Source organism: Cygnus atratus, chromosome 7 (genome assembly GCF_013377495.2).
Source record: "Cygnus atratus isolate AKBS03 ecotype Queensland, Australia chromosome 7, CAtr_DNAZoo_HiC_assembly, whole genome shotgun sequence".
NCBI lineage: Eukaryota > Metazoa > Chordata > Aves > Anseriformes > Anatidae > Cygnus > Cygnus atratus.
Window position 1 is genome coordinate 698,017 of NC_066368.1, and position 14,790 is coordinate 712,806.

The following is a 14,790-nucleotide window of genomic DNA, read 5'->3' on the forward strand; positions in this document are numbered from 1 at the left end:
TTATCCCGTAACTCCAGCCGGGCGCCTGAGCTGACAGAGCCTGTGCGGGAAGGAGCGTGCCAGAGCCGCAGCTCAGCCGCGCCTGCTGCCCTCCTCCTCCCGGTCCTCCGCTGCTCTCCTCCTCCTGTTCCTCCCGTTTCACCACCCGTGTTCCCTTCCCGGGCACGCAGCCCTGCCGGCAGGTGCCTCGGAGCAGAGCACGCCCGCAGCTCGTCTCTGCGGGTCTCAGTGCTCGTGGAGGGGAGCCGGGAGAAAAGTCACAGGCGGGAAGGAGATCACCCGCGCGAGGCACTGGCACCTGTGTGATCGTGCAGTGCCAGGGCAGGGGGTACTGACTTGAAGCTGAAAGAGGGTAGGTGTAGATTAGATGTTGGGAAGAAATTCTTCCCCCTGAGGGCGGCGAGGCCCTGCCCAGGCTGCCCCGAGGAGCTGTGGGTGCCCCATCCCTGGCAGTGCCCAAGGCCAGGCTGGGGGGCTTTGGGCAGCCTGGGCTGGGGCAGGGGTCCTGCCCATGGCAGGGGGGGGCCGGGTGGGCTGTAAGGTGCCTGCCGACCCAAACCACGTGGTGATTCTGTGATCGCAGGCGCTTTAGAGTAAGCTTAAATAATTCAGCACGGGAAATCAGCCTGGGGCCTTCTGCTGTGCCCGTTCAGCCCCTGCCTGTGTGGGTAAAGGCCCCTGGCTCTTGCCCCGAGCTTTGGGGCAATGCCCTGGCTGCCGGCACCTTCCTCCACGGCAGCTCCCTGCCTGCTGCCCGCGGGGCTCAGCGGTGCTGGAGGTGGCGGGGGAGCGGTGCTGCGGCACGGTGCACCTGCTTCGGTGCAGGAGCAGACAATACCTTGCTTCTCCTGTCCCTGTCTCTTTGTTTTTTTCTGGTGTCTTAAGCTCACATTCTCAGATACGAAGCACAGTTAAAGTGCAAAATATATGGTAAAAACTCCTCGAAACAATTTTTTACCTCCCAGAGTTGCTGCCGTGAAGGCAGAGAGCTGTTTTCTCTGCCACATCAGCGTTCTCCTCCAGTCCTTGTGCATCCAAGCCTGTACTTCAGCATTAGCTTCTGAAACGTGCATCTGCCCCAGGAAACAGATTTCAGGTTTGCTACAATGACACATCCAAGGAGCTGGAATAAAAACGGTGTGTTCCTGTCATACCTCACAGGGCTCTAATTAGCAGGCCTTTCAGCCCAGATACGACAGTACCGTGGTCGAACGGCTGCAGCTCCGCTCTGCTTTAGACTCGGTGCACTGGCAGAGTTTGACAGTTTCCCAGCGAGGTTTCATTCCAGCTGCACGAGAAGCTCTCCTTCACGCACATAACACGGTGCTGCCGCCCAGGAGCCTGCCCGGGGTGGTTTGTGAGGGTGGCTCAACTTGTGTCCGTGGTGGAGTGCAGCCGCGGGGCTGTGCCTGGAGGGAGGCTGCCAGGAGCTCTGCCGCTTCTTTCCGCGACCCTTCCCACTCCCGGGCAGCACACCAGCACCCTCTGGGCAGTGCCTTCACCCCCACGGCAGGGCAGGGGGCTCCTGATGCACAGCACCTTGTGCGCAGCTCCTCATGCACAGCACCTCCTGCCCCCTGCCCCTGCGCCCAGGGGCACAAAGTGGTGCGGCTGTCCCGCCACGAGCTGAGGCAGCTCCGGCTGCACGGAGGCGGCTCGCTGCCTGCCTCGTGTGCTGCAGCACTGGGCAGGATGCTGCTGTCTCGCCTTGGTGGCTCCTGGTAGGGCCACGTGCGGCAGCATGGGACCAGCTCTCGTGGTAGGACGCGGCACTGCTGGGGAGCAGCGCCCTTCTGTTCCAGGGCGAACGATTGGCATCGGCTTCGCTTTAACTGTCATCTTCCATAGGAATAAGAGCCCCATACGTGGACTTGAAATAGTGTATGTAACACAGAGACAAATGCATGCCTACAGCAATGTCCAACAGAGAAAATAATGCTATAGGTACGAGCCCTAGAAACGCACCCAAGCACCGTTCACAAACCATCGCGTCCTCACCTGAGCACTCTGTCGACCTGGAGGAGCTGCCTCTGCCGTAACTCGGTGGTTTCCTCTGCGCACAGCCTCCTCGTGCTGCAGAGCAGATCCCTAGGGGAGGGCGAGGGGAAGGCCCCCGAGGGCTCGGCTCTGGAAGCGGCAGCCCAGCGGGTGCAGGGCAAGCCCAGAGCCCCCCGGCGTGAGCGCAGCCCTGCGCGGGTTGCTCCCTGCCGCCCTGCCTCGTCCGCGGGCAGCCCGGCCCCGGTGCTCTGCCTGCAGCCGTCGTTGTGCCGTGCCTGCAGGGGTGAGGGGCAAATCCCGTTTTCCCTTTGGGGGAGCACCACCTGCGGACAGGCTTGCTTGGAAGCTGTTTAGCAAGCGGTACCAACGTAAAACGGGCCATTTACCAAGATCAGAGGCAGTTTTGCTGCGGGGCAGTACCCTTCTAAAAATACTTGCTGGACACATCAGAGCACTGAGAAACAAAATGTCTTTGGCCTTGGCCTCAGGGTGTTAGGTCACTACTTTGGTCTGGGCGGGCCGGAGGAGGCTGGTGAGCACCACGGGCCTCCCCCCGAGCTGCAGGGGGCGAATCGAGGAGAACTGCTGGGATCACTGCGCAACCTGCGGCCGCCTCGTTCGCCCCTCAGCATGTGGAGAGAAAGCACGTGCTCGTCTCCTGCGCTTGTGGCCAAGACCGCCGTGAGCTCATTTAGTGCTTGCTAATCTGCACCGACAGAGAGCTCGGCTGGGCGGTTAATGAATAGCCAGTTCTCCCCTCTGGGTTGCTATTACCACGTAACGCAGTTCTTCTGGCAGAAACGGGGCTTGTAAAGCGTGCAGTTCGCAGCAGACAAGGTGCCGGACTGCTCATGGCGATCGCTCATGCCTCCTGAGCTTGCTGATGAAGAGGCAGATGAACGTAACACACTGGCACTCATTTGGAAGGCATCCTGGCCAATGTAAACAGTCGTTTTGCGCTAATTAGGAATGGGTTGTGGCCAATGCAAACGTTCTCGTACCCAACATCAATAACGCAGTCTCCCTAAAATGACTTTGCAGTTGCTTTGTGTGGTGTATTCGATTCCTTGCAGAGTCAGAGATTCATTTTCATCATACAATAACTGACTGTTTTTACATGACTTCAGAGTTGCTTCCTAATAGTATGTTTGAATCCTTATTTTCTAAAGGGGTTCATTTATAGCACCGGGCTTGTATTATACCTTTAATTTCGTTCATTATCTACCAGCATTCCCTGAGTTCCTGGGTAGTTAATGCTCACTTGAGTTCCCTGTCAGTCACGTTATTCTGTATTTCCATTTTTCTCACCCATGTAATCTTCTCTGTAGATATGAATAGGTAAAACAGATCAGCCTTACATGTTGGAGGCCAAACGTGTTGCCTGTGCCTTTCCAGCGCACAAAGGAAAGCAGTGATTTCTTGTGCCGCGTGGAGCCTTCCTGCTAGAGAACCGATGCCGCGCTTTAGACCGCTGCAAGGGCTCTGGAGGAGTGGAGCAGAAGGGCTTCAGACGTGGGGAGGATTGCTGGTATCGTTCCCCACTGGTCTTTGCTCCCCTCTCTTCATCAAATACCTTTTTTTTTTCCCAGGTTGCTTTTACTTCGCCTCTAATTTTGATCCTCACTTGTATTTTTTCTGATCTTTCCAATTCATTCAGATTCGTCCTCCAACTCGGAAGCTTTCTGTGTTGAGCCCTTCCTGCCCCTCTGCTGTCCTGCTTCTCTCCCGTGGATTTTAGCAGGCTCACTGCTGCCTTTGAAACTTCCTGTGGGTTTCCGTTGCAGTGACGTCTATGCTTACATGGTCTCTGTGCTACTTCCCTAGTCTGCCCACTGTCCTTGTTCAAGCCCTGCCCCTTGCTCTCAAACCTATTCCTGACCCGATGTCTGTGGATCCTGCGCCGGTTCCTTCGGTTCCGTGCCCATCTCTCCCCCCTGCGGTGCCCGCTGCGCCCGGTTCCCTGCGGGCTGACTGCTCTCGGGGTCCGTCCGCTGCCTCCTGGCTTTGCGGAAGGGCCCTTCCTTTCTGGCTGAAGTCGATGTGTGTGATTGCTTTTAAGTCTATCTAACTCTGCTTCCTTTGAGCTGAAACTCCGGGCGTTTTTTGGCAGCAAACTTGTGGTTAGCGTGGCCGCATACGAGTGTTTCTACATCAATTACTGTGGTGTTTTCTTCCCGAGCTAGGCTGCAGTAATGTAATAGGTAGACATATGCTATTAATTATGCCAGCATATAGAAATGCATTAATAGAGAGAGTTGATTGTGCCGTAATTGTGCTACAAATTTGTTGTTAAAAAAATCAAAAGGGATTTTTTTGTCTTTAGCCCCATAGAGTCATTCTTGGAGCTGAGACCTCACTATTTTTATCGGTGAAGCTGAAAAACATGCAGATAAATAGCGAAAGGTTGTCTTGGTCCTTAAAATGTGATATCAAACTTTCTGTTTTCCTCAGATTTGAGGATGCAGGATATCAGGTTTACTAACCACACTCATTGTTTTCCTACTGTTAATACCAGGTCCTGATACTGGACCTTCACTTGGTGTCCACTGAGTATCTGAAGATTTGCTGTACTTTTGTCTTGTCATACTTTGATATTTTGTAAATAAATACAGAACGAACGGCAAAAATCTTGAAAACATTCCTAGTTTTAAGATAGTAAAGACTAAAAACTCATCCGTGTCATATTGAGGCATGCTCATCCTTCTGTATAAAAAGTTGTTCTCTTTATTTCCCTGGCAAATAGGAGGAGCGGATCCAGTCTGCTTTATAACTCAGTACGTGCAGTGATTACAATGAAATCTTAATTGCAGAGATGTCAGCGCAGCACCTGGCCCTCTCTTGTGAAGGGGGCTGGACGGGGCTGCGTGAGGCTCGGGGAGGTCCAACAGGCACGTAAAGCCCTGCTGTCCTGCTTTCCTCGTGGTCCGGGGGCTGAGCACAAAGCGAGGCTGCGCTAGGCAACTCCGGGTCACGGTATTTATCTTTGTGGTTCACGCTTCAGTGCTTGACGTCAGGAAGAGGCATGTCTCTCTGGTGGTAAATACCGACATGTTACGTCCAGCACTTTACTGAGAAGGTGCTACGCTGCTAACGAGCTGTTAGGGAAGTCAATAGGAATATTTAGCTCAGTTTCCCCACGAGTTGCTATCGAAATTCCCGCTGGGGAGCTGAGCACGGCAGACGGCGTTGGGTGGCGGTGCCACCGCCGTGCCGCACGCCGCTGCCATGGTCGGCTGCGGAGCGGTTTGCAGGTCCCTCCCGCAGGTCCCTGCGGCCCAGCCTCGAGCCAGGCCCAGTGCTGTGCCCACGGACCGTGCCCGTCGAGCCGTGCCGCGCCGAAGGCAGCGCAGAGGGGGAGCGTGGTCCCGTGCAGAGGCGGCAGCTGTCAGCTCCTGCTGCGGGGAGCGTGTGTCACGAAATCCCTCCCTGGCGTCCGTGACTCAGGCTCGTACAAGTCACCCCCGAATAATCAGCTCTTCCGCTGCTGGTGCGCGACAGCCTTCCGCCAGCTCACAGAAAGAGGAGTCTGGAGCACACATAATTGTTCCAGGCGGGCTCGGGATTTCTGCTTCAGGGATGATCGGAAATGCTGCAGTGATACGTTGTCTTTTTTAGAAATACCGCGCACAAAAAGCAACACGCTGCTACTGTGCTTTTCTACTCAAATGCTGAGGTTTGCTTTTTACTTATTGGAGTTAATAATTCCTGAAGAAAATAATGACACTGGAAAAAAGTCAGGTTCATCTGACATCGTCCGTACTTCAAATCAGCAGACTGGTGTATTTAATTTATCAAAAGCGATGTCTGCTGAGAGGTTCAAGGGCCTGGTAAATATTCCTATCTGGATTTGTGTCTTGACTGCTGACTGGAGCATGCTTTCTCTATCAGTTGTAGTCATGGATACGTGAGAATGACAGCTTGGGGTTTGTTTTCTAAGTGGCGATGCTTTTCTACACAATATTCCAAACATTGTAATGAAGAGTTGTCGAAAACTGTCCTCCTGAAGGGGTTCACAGATCATGAGCGCTGGCGCACAGTTTAATTGCGAATGGCTTACTGTGCTTTAAACACACTCACTGTAATCATGTTTCCTCTTCGAATATTTCCTAGTGACCAAAGTTCAATTAATGGATTTGCGTGCATCTGGAAAAGCACTGGATCCGTTGCCCAGAATGCTTCAGCACTGTGTGCTGGAGCCCTGGGTTTCAGCTGAAGTGTTTACTACCGAGCTGTAGCCGTGGGCTGTGCATTGCTCGGTACAGTTCTGTCCCTGGCGTGGTGGGAAGCCCTCAGCAGGGTGCTGCGCGTGGCTCCGGACTGCTCCTCCAGGGGTGGGCTCTGCCCCCACCAGGGAGCTCCCGTCCCACAAGCTGCCCGCTGGCTCCCGGCCTTACCCGCGTCCTTGCCCAGGTCCCGTGGCCGCCTGGCCCTGCTACAAAGGCTGCTGGCTCTCGGGGACGGGGGGTGGTGAGGGGAGGACACCCCGTGCCTGGTGTCCCGGGAGGCTGCCGGGAGGGGGGCGGCAGCAGCCCCCCGGCATTTGGCGGAGTCGCCGCTGCAGCGCCCGGAGGGGGCCGGGCCTCAGCCCTCAGCGCCCTGGGGGAGCGGGCCCGGCGCGTGGGAGACACGTGGCAGGAGCCGGGCCAGACTGTTCTCAGTTCCATTTGGCAAAGTTTTCTGAGTTCTTCTGCAGAAAATGTCCCACAAGAGTGACAATAACAATATTTTGGAGATAAGCCTAGCGCAAAAGGATAATAGGAACTCCACGGGCATGTGTGGGCTTTTGATTCATCCTCAGAGATGACGGGCGTGCGTTTATTTAAGCTATGGGAGTGGGACTCGGGGTATTTATAGTGAATTCTTTGCTCCCACTCTTCCTGTGTGATTTCTGTCTCTGCTGTCAGTCACACGTGGGTCGGAGCACTCTCCTGCCCATCTCACGTATCATTCATGCTGGAAATCCCCAGGCCCGTAACAAGCGTTGCTCTTGGTCCAACTTTCAGGGCTTTCTGGGGAGGAAGGAAGTCCCGAGGGTCCGTTGCAAGGCCGGGGTCTGACGGCGGGCGCGCTGGCGGTTCACGGGTGCAGAGGTGCAGGCGCAGCCCAGCCCACGGCCGAGCCCCTGCGGCATGTCTGGGTGCCCGGGGGCGTGGGGCTGAGCCCCTGCGGCACGTCTGGCCGCCCAGGGGACGTGGGGCCGGCTGTCGTGCAGGGTGCGTGTCCTGGGCTTCGTCTGCAGCCCTGCTGGCTGCCACTGAGCCCTGGGGACGTTAAGGAGCCGGGTGTAAGGTGGCCATTGTGCAGCGGGACCGATGCTGTGCCTGCTGCCTCTGCTTCTGTGACAGTGCTTCTTTATTTGTTTATCCACGAGGCACTCCGATTATATGGTAGTGGGGATTGTCTCGTTATTGGTAGAAATAGACATTATTTTTTTTATTTAAGACCACTTTTAGATCATAGCAGCAGGTTGGTAGAAATGATTTTGTTTGCAGCGGTTGCTGATGAAGGCAGTAGCTGAGGTGTTGCATCTGCGCTGTCCTTCCCGTCGTTACTCCTCGCCGTGGCTCTGGAGCAAATCCCAGATCTGGTACGGGTGGGTTTGCACATGCAGAGAGCGGAAGCCAGTCCCCATCCTGTAAATGTTGTCCTTCGGAAGGCACAAACAACGCACCGACTGTCTGCTGCGTGTGCACAAGCGGTACTGAGCCGTGGGACGTGGCGAGCAGGAGCTGCCCGGCCGGGGGCGTGGGGCGCGGCGGTGTCCTTGTCACCGGGACTCCCTCGCTCGGGGTGTTCCCGCGGGACCCCTCCAGTATCAACGCAGGTTAGGGCCGTGTTTAACTGGTGCTAAACCGCCTGGTTAGCAAACGTGTTTGGTAGCAACTTCAAGCAGGTAAAAGAAAAGACCACTGAAAGAAAAGTGACTGGTGTCCTGCATCTTCCACAGGAGGCGGTGATTTCTAGTGAAGCTTGACCAATGCTCTTTGCGTATCTCCTTGCCTTTTTAAATACGCGATCTTTGTAGTAAAGCATTTACAAATTTAAATTGTTTTTTCTTTGTCTTGTAGTGAACTTTGACCACTTCCAGATTCTCCGGGCGATTGGGAAGGGAAGCTTTGGCAAGGTAGGCTTGTACGCTCAGTCCCAAGTTCCCCTGTACGTTTTATCAGGTGTCTGCTGTTAAGTACTTACCGTTTATTGAAACAGTAATGTCGCTGAAGTTAATTATTTTTATTGTGGGGTGATGGCTGCTAAGTAAACACAGGAGAAAGGCATTCAGGAGAATACTTTGTTGCCATAAGGCATTGCTTTAGTTCTTGGCATCTTGGTGAAACAGCTGCATTTTAGATTATGAGCACAATTGTGATCATTTTGTGGCAAGTATTCATTATGTTTTCTGTTCCTGAGGGGGCTTGTTGGTAGCGAGCGGTGACAGCTGGTCGGGAAGGAGCTGGAAGCTGTTCTGGGAGATGGATGGAGCTGACACGGTGTGGTCGGGAAGGTTCTCTGAAGCCTCGGGCAGTTTTCCCACTCAGAAATGAGTTCTGCTTAAGAGTTTTTGTTGCTTATCTTTAATAAGGTTTTTCTGCCAAGTATGTGGGAGAAGGTGGGAGATGATGATCAAAAAGCTGGATGGCTCTGAAAATCAACTATTGTTTGATTTGCTAGTTTATATTCCTTCTTCATTCCCTTTTTCACTGACTCTCTGTCCCTGTATTTGCTGATTTTGTCACAGCATTTTATACCTTTTATTTGCACTGTGAGCCGAAAGCTCAGTGTGCATGTATGCATGCACGAGACTTTGTTGCATTCCTACAGTTTCACAGTTATTTTGTCACCTGTGTTTTACCACGTCCCAGCGGTAGCCGTGTTCCTCTGTTTAACCAAGAGACCTGCATCCGATGGACAGGAGCCTTGGAGCAACAGCCCTGGTCAGGATTCATGAAAATTGCTGAGTTTGGTTTGTTACAATCTTCTCATGCAGTTACACAGCGTGGGGCTTTGTACCAGGATTGTGTTAGGTTGGGGCAGGGAAATGCACCTTTGGTTGGGCAAAATGTGTGGAATATTAAACATGTAAAATAGCACAAACTCGTTTAGAGGATGGTGCCAGCACCTTCATGTCTCCATACACTGCTAAGATAAGCTGAACACGAGTTGGTCGGTCAGCAGAAAGCTGTATCCCCTCACTTCTTTCTGGTCTGGTCGTCTTGGCTGGTTTCTGCCCATCCTGCTTTGATCAGCAGCTCGCTCAGCGTGGGTAAGGAAGCCCGGACCCGGCCCAGGAGGTGAGCTGCGCTGCCCTGCACTCCTTCACTCTGCTCCTGGCAGCTCCAGCGAGGCAGCGTCCCACCAGCCTAGGCGCATGCAGCACGGCCCCCTGCATTCGATGCAGCTCTAGCCCCCCGTGCCCCAGGCCCAGGTGCCTGGAGTATTTGCAAAAGCAGAAATGTCTCAGGATATCTGTGGGACCTGTTTTGCCAGAAGAGATGACATTTTACCAATTGCTGGTATTTTAAAATACTTTAGATGTGTCAGTAGCATGTCTTGAGAAACAACAGATGTACGTTCCCAGCCATGGTCTTGATGAGGTACAGTCCAGTTCTTAGAGCTGGGAGAATGGGCACTGTTAGCAGTAGCACTGTCGTTAGCACGACTTGCTCATGAAGATGTTTCCTTGCAGCCTGAGTTAACTGAGGTATCTACTGCATCGTTCTGGCACGCTCGGGGCGCAGTCTGCCCACACAGATCCCTGCCTGGCTTCATTGTGAATTCCCACAGGATGAGGGCTAATGAAAATGTTATGCCAACTACAGCGTAAGGCAGGGAGAGGGTGGGTTTTAAACAGTCACCCACAATTGCACTCCTGTCTCTTGAGCAAGAAGAGGCAAAAGCTGAAAGCAGAGCTACATCAGATTTCTGAGGTTATGTTAGATGATGAAGAATGATTAGATACAAGCACAGGTCCTTCCTTAGGATAACAATATAAAGGTAAGGCAAGCAGCAGGGGAAGGTCTCTCCAGATGCTTCTGGCAAGAACAGGAAATCTGAGTCTTATGACTTCTGCTTATTGTCAAAGACCAAAAACCTAAATCAAAACCTTACTAAAAAATAGCGGCTAACATTTATTCGAGGTCATATGAGGAGACTCATCCTTCCAGATGTAAACTTTCCAGAGAAAAGAGATTGATTCTGGTGAGCAGCAGCACTGTGTGCTGGAAAATTACTTCTACTCGGAATGAAAAAAGGAGAAAAATTATTCTTGTGTCAGGGCAGGACCTTTTTGGCTTTGGAGAGCTACTCCTCACGGCTGCTTCCACTTCTGTTTAGGTTGAAGAAAGACTAAGTCTAGCGTGTAGCAGTCTGTCAGCCATCAGAACTGTATATACAGTTTCAACAAAATGCTGAAATGATTCATCTGTCATCCTTCTGGATAATTATGTCAATATGCTAAATTTCCTTTGATATTGGGAAAAACTTTTTGCATTTACAAAATCATTTAAAACTTGCATTTAATTATGGAAAATGTGGAACTACCTACCTGAAAACTGTTAACTTGAAATATATGAGTGATTTAGCTGCTTTGGTTGGTTTAGGCACTGTGTGCTCACATCCAGGAAGGTTTTTAGGAGCCAACGTCCCATCCGTCTCAAACTGAGAGTGTGAACCCTTGGTGTGCTCATGTGGGACCTGTGAAATTTGTGAAGCCCTGCGATCTAGTAGTGAAGGCACCTGGTCAGCAGCACCCTGCGTCTGGGTAGCTCTGGGCAGTGCATTTGCTTTTCCAGATTTTTGTTTCCACTCTCATTTTGTGCACCTCTCAGAACAGACTGCATGGTCCTTGGTACAGGCACTGGACAAAATGGAGCAAAAGGGAACCCAGAAATTGCCTTTGAAGAGACCGGAGAGTCCCTGAACTTCATCTCTGGGATGGCTGCAAAAACTGGCTGATTTTTGTATGCTAGAGTTAAGTTTAACCGTGTTTAAGGTACTGTTAATCAAATAAAGGTTGTGCTCAGTTCCTTACTCAAATTAGGAAATTTACAATATTCCCATATGTATTAGAGATAATATGATTTGGTTTACAGTATTTTAATAGGAGTGTTATGTTTCTCTTGTAGCACAGACTTCTTTCTCAGGCAGCAGAAGTTGCTCCAGTTTTAACTGGGCTGTGACCCGAGGAGCAGCAGCCAGGAAGGGGCTTTCAGAATCTGATGCAAGTTTTGATCCACTCTGTTGATGGGAAACTCGCTCCGAGTTTTGGTGGGCTTCATGAGAGACGCCGGTAAACTTGGAAGTCTCAGAAGGCATTAGTTGCTTTGTAGGTATCTTGACATCTCCCTTTTAAAAGCTGACCTTTCCTGGGTTCAGGCTTTTTCAGTTCAAGCCAGGAGGCAGAAAGGCAGGTTGTTCTCCCCAGGGTTTTCCTTTTATCTGAGTTTCCATATGTGCTCCTAATCAGCTACCGCCTTTTTTATTTTTGCTGAGGATTAAAGAACCGGGGTTATGGGGAATTCGTTATTTTCACTTTACTGCTGTGAAGAAATAAAAGCATATCCTAAGTTCCTCGGCTCGAATTCATGTCTGCTGTTGGGAATGGGGGGGTGAATCCAAGCTGGCAGGAAGAGCAGCAGCAAACGAACGAACATTGTCCCAGCCGGCGTGCCCCGCTCCCGGGTCACCCCCCGGGCTGTGGGCACGGGCTCTCTCCCGAGGGCCCTCGCCCCATGTGCTGCAGTGTTCGGCCCTGTGGCTGGCTTCAGCTTTGCTTTCCAATTGCATTTGACCTGGTCAGTATATTAACGAAGGCTCGCGAAAACCGGTAACCTGCAAAGATGAGAAGTTAAATTCTGGCACCGGTTTGTCCGACGAAGGCGGTCGTATCTCTCGTCACAGCGCAGCGTGAGGCGTTCCCACCGCCATGCTCCTCGGCTGGGGCCGCGCGGCGGTGGCCAGGAGCCGCCTGCCCCACACACCTTGTGCCGGCCCCGGGAGGGCGGCGGGGAGCGACCTTTCCAACCAAAGCTTGCTCTTAACGTTTGCTTTGCAGAAGTGCTTTAACTTCGTGACTGTGTTGCTTTAATAATTCACACAGCCTGAAGCTGGGTATTGTAAAGCTTTAATCCATTTTCTAAAGGTCATAGATGCCCATCCAGTAGATACATGATAGATAAAATTCCCCTAAAGTCTATTCTCAACCGAGTGCCTCTTTGATATCAACACAAGCTTTATCCTTTCTCCTTTTTTTCCCAGTTTTATAAATGTTGAATGTTCTTCCCCCAAAAGAAAGGCTAGAAACATAATCCTCTGACATTAAACCACCACGGATATTTTTTTTCCCTTTTATCTCTCTGCCCGTGCTGGAGCAGGTGCGAGGCCGAGGTTACATCCGTGCTGCGGGTGGTTTCAGGCCACGTGTTGCTGCGAGGTGTCAGCCCCGCAGCTCGCCCCACACCTCCCAGCAGAGGGACGTGTCCCTGGAGGGCACACAAGAGGAGGTGCCCTGGGCAGCAGGGCCAGCCGGCTGGGGACAGTCAGGCGAGGGGCCTCCCGAGGCCTGGGGCAGTGCGGAGGGTCTCCGCAGCCACGGAAGAACCAGAACAGTTCAGGGCCCGTCCTGAACTGGTCCGATGTGTCCAGCAATACCTTGCCATTAGCATCTCAAGTTGCGAGAGCAGCAGGAGTGAAATTATTCGGCAGCTTTTTCTGCTACGTGGTTGTGAACAAAGTGAACATTTTCATCTGAAACGAGGTCTGGGACACGATAGTGCACACCGCGCCGAGGACATATTTGGGGTTTCTGAAGGATCAGCCTTCTTAAGGTAGTGATTTATAAAAAAAGCTACACGCTTTTGTTATCATTATATACCCAGGCCCTTATTAATCCTTGCATCTGAAACTGCCTGGGGTTTATTTCAGCCCCCGGCATTCCTGGCGGATGAGTCACGTCGGCGTGGGGTGGAGGTGGGACGGAGGTGGGACCCATGCTGCCGCCGGCAGCTGGGAGGCTGTGGGCTGGCAAAGCAGCGTTGGAGAGGAGAGGGTGGAAACAGCCGCCTCCCGAAACCTGCTGCGGCGCTGCCTGGCGGCTCCCGGGGGCTGGCTCCTGAGCAGGGTAACTTCACTCTGTGCACTCCTTTCTCATGCAGCTTCTTGGCTTACCGCTTGGATGCCGCTGTCCTCCTGAGTCCTGAAACCTGCTGTTTCCTGCGTGGTGGAAGACTGGAGGAAAACGGGATGCCAGTTGTAACTCGTGGCATTTGAATGTGACGTTTGTTCTCAAACAGCGTCCAACCCTGAGCTCACTCCAGTTTGTCCACTGATTCTTTCCATCTTGTCTCGGGGAAGTGCCCTGCATATTTTGATTAAGCCTCTTGATGGGCTAAGGTTGGCTTTCCTGGGGCAGTATTTGCACTGTACTTATTCACAAGTGCACGTTCGTGCTCACATACCTTCCTCCTTACACTTCCCTTCCTAGGCGATGAAGGGCAGATGCAGACAGCACCTTCATGGTGTTCTTTGGGCTCCGGTAGCTGGCAAACACACCACAGGTCATGTATACAACCAAGAATAAAATTTTGATCTGAGCTAGCCTATCCTCTTTACTGACTACAAGATAAACCATAGGATGTTTTCACTCTGCTCACTCCCCAGCACTTGATAGACGTGCTCCACGTTGGGCTTGCAGAGCTGTTGGGGAAAGCGCCTGCTCACCCCTCTCCTGAAGTTTTGTCACCTTCTCTTGTCGTTTCTCATGAAAGTGCACCAGCACTGGATAGGTTCTAGTGTCCATTGCCAGAATAAAGCCTGTCTGAATTAAAACAGACCAGTGAACTTGGTGTGATGAATTGATGAGAACTCCTTGGTGTTTAATCATACAGTTTAATTAACGATGGAGCCTTTCCCTCCTGGGTCTGTCTTTTGCGTCGTCTCATTGTTTTTTGCAAAGCCGAGAGGAACTTTTATACCTTCTAGACATCCACCCTTCTGTGAAATTTGGCTGAAACTGGCCAACAGTTCTAAAAGTCAGTAGGAGTAAATATGAAAAAAATCACATATCCTCATCTTCTTAGCGAACCAGACACAAATGTTTAATTCATGAAGCCTCGTGTAAAGGCAGCAGACTCAATCCCTTGCGGCATGCGCCTGCACTGTAATGCAGTTGGCAGCGGAGCTCCTCTATGGGAAAACCTGAGTCCTGGGCTGCAAGGAGGAGCGGCTCCGGCCGGCGGGGCGGTGGCGATGTCCCCGGGCACCCCGTCGGGGCTGGCAGCCAGCCGGCAGCGGGCAGAGCAGCTGCACACAGCGCTCTGGGGCTGGGTGCCGCCGCGGGGAGCACACGTCGGGGCTGTCACAGCCCCAGCGGCGACACCTCGGGGGGTCGGTACGCCAGCACTATTTGTATGTCGGACGTTGGCGGTGTGATAAACCGTCACTAGCAAGTGTAATGGCAGGAAGTGATTGAAAAGGGTAGAGAGAAGGGTACCGAATGGTCCCGTCCTGCGTTTCTGGCATCCCTGCCTCGCTCCTACTCTTTGATTTTGTTGGCCCCAGGCATGTAACTAGTGCCTTTCCCTGGCATCCAAACAAGTTGTGTTTTGTTTTTTTTTTCCAGTGGTTTTCTATCCCCTACCACCTACAAACTGTACAAAACGAAATGGAAACATGAAATATAAAATGTCTTTAATTGTATGTAATTTTATGTAAAGCTTTTGGTTTTCCAAAAGCCAAGCATTAAATGAAAAGGAAAGGAAAGTTGTCACCCCGAGAGGAGTATAAATGGAGACGTAA

At 52.1% G+C, this 14,790-nt stretch overlaps 1 protein-coding gene across 3 annotated transcripts in view; it reads left to right on the top strand.

Annotated features, from left to right (window-relative positions):
* Nucleotides 1–14,790, top strand: part of STK32C (serine/threonine kinase 32C) — a 91,352-nt gene that overhangs the window by 41,209 nt on the left and 35,353 nt on the right. For 2 of the 3 annotated variants that reach the window (XM_035547889.2, XM_035547890.2), the window contains exon 2: nt 8,067–8,122. The exons of the other annotated variant lie outside the window; for it this stretch is intronic. In XM_035547889.2, the coding sequence (XP_035403782.1) occupies nt 8,067–8,122 (56 nt within the window). The remainder of the gene's footprint in view (nt 1–8,066; nt 8,123–14,790) is intronic. 3 annotated transcript variants of the gene reach the window in all.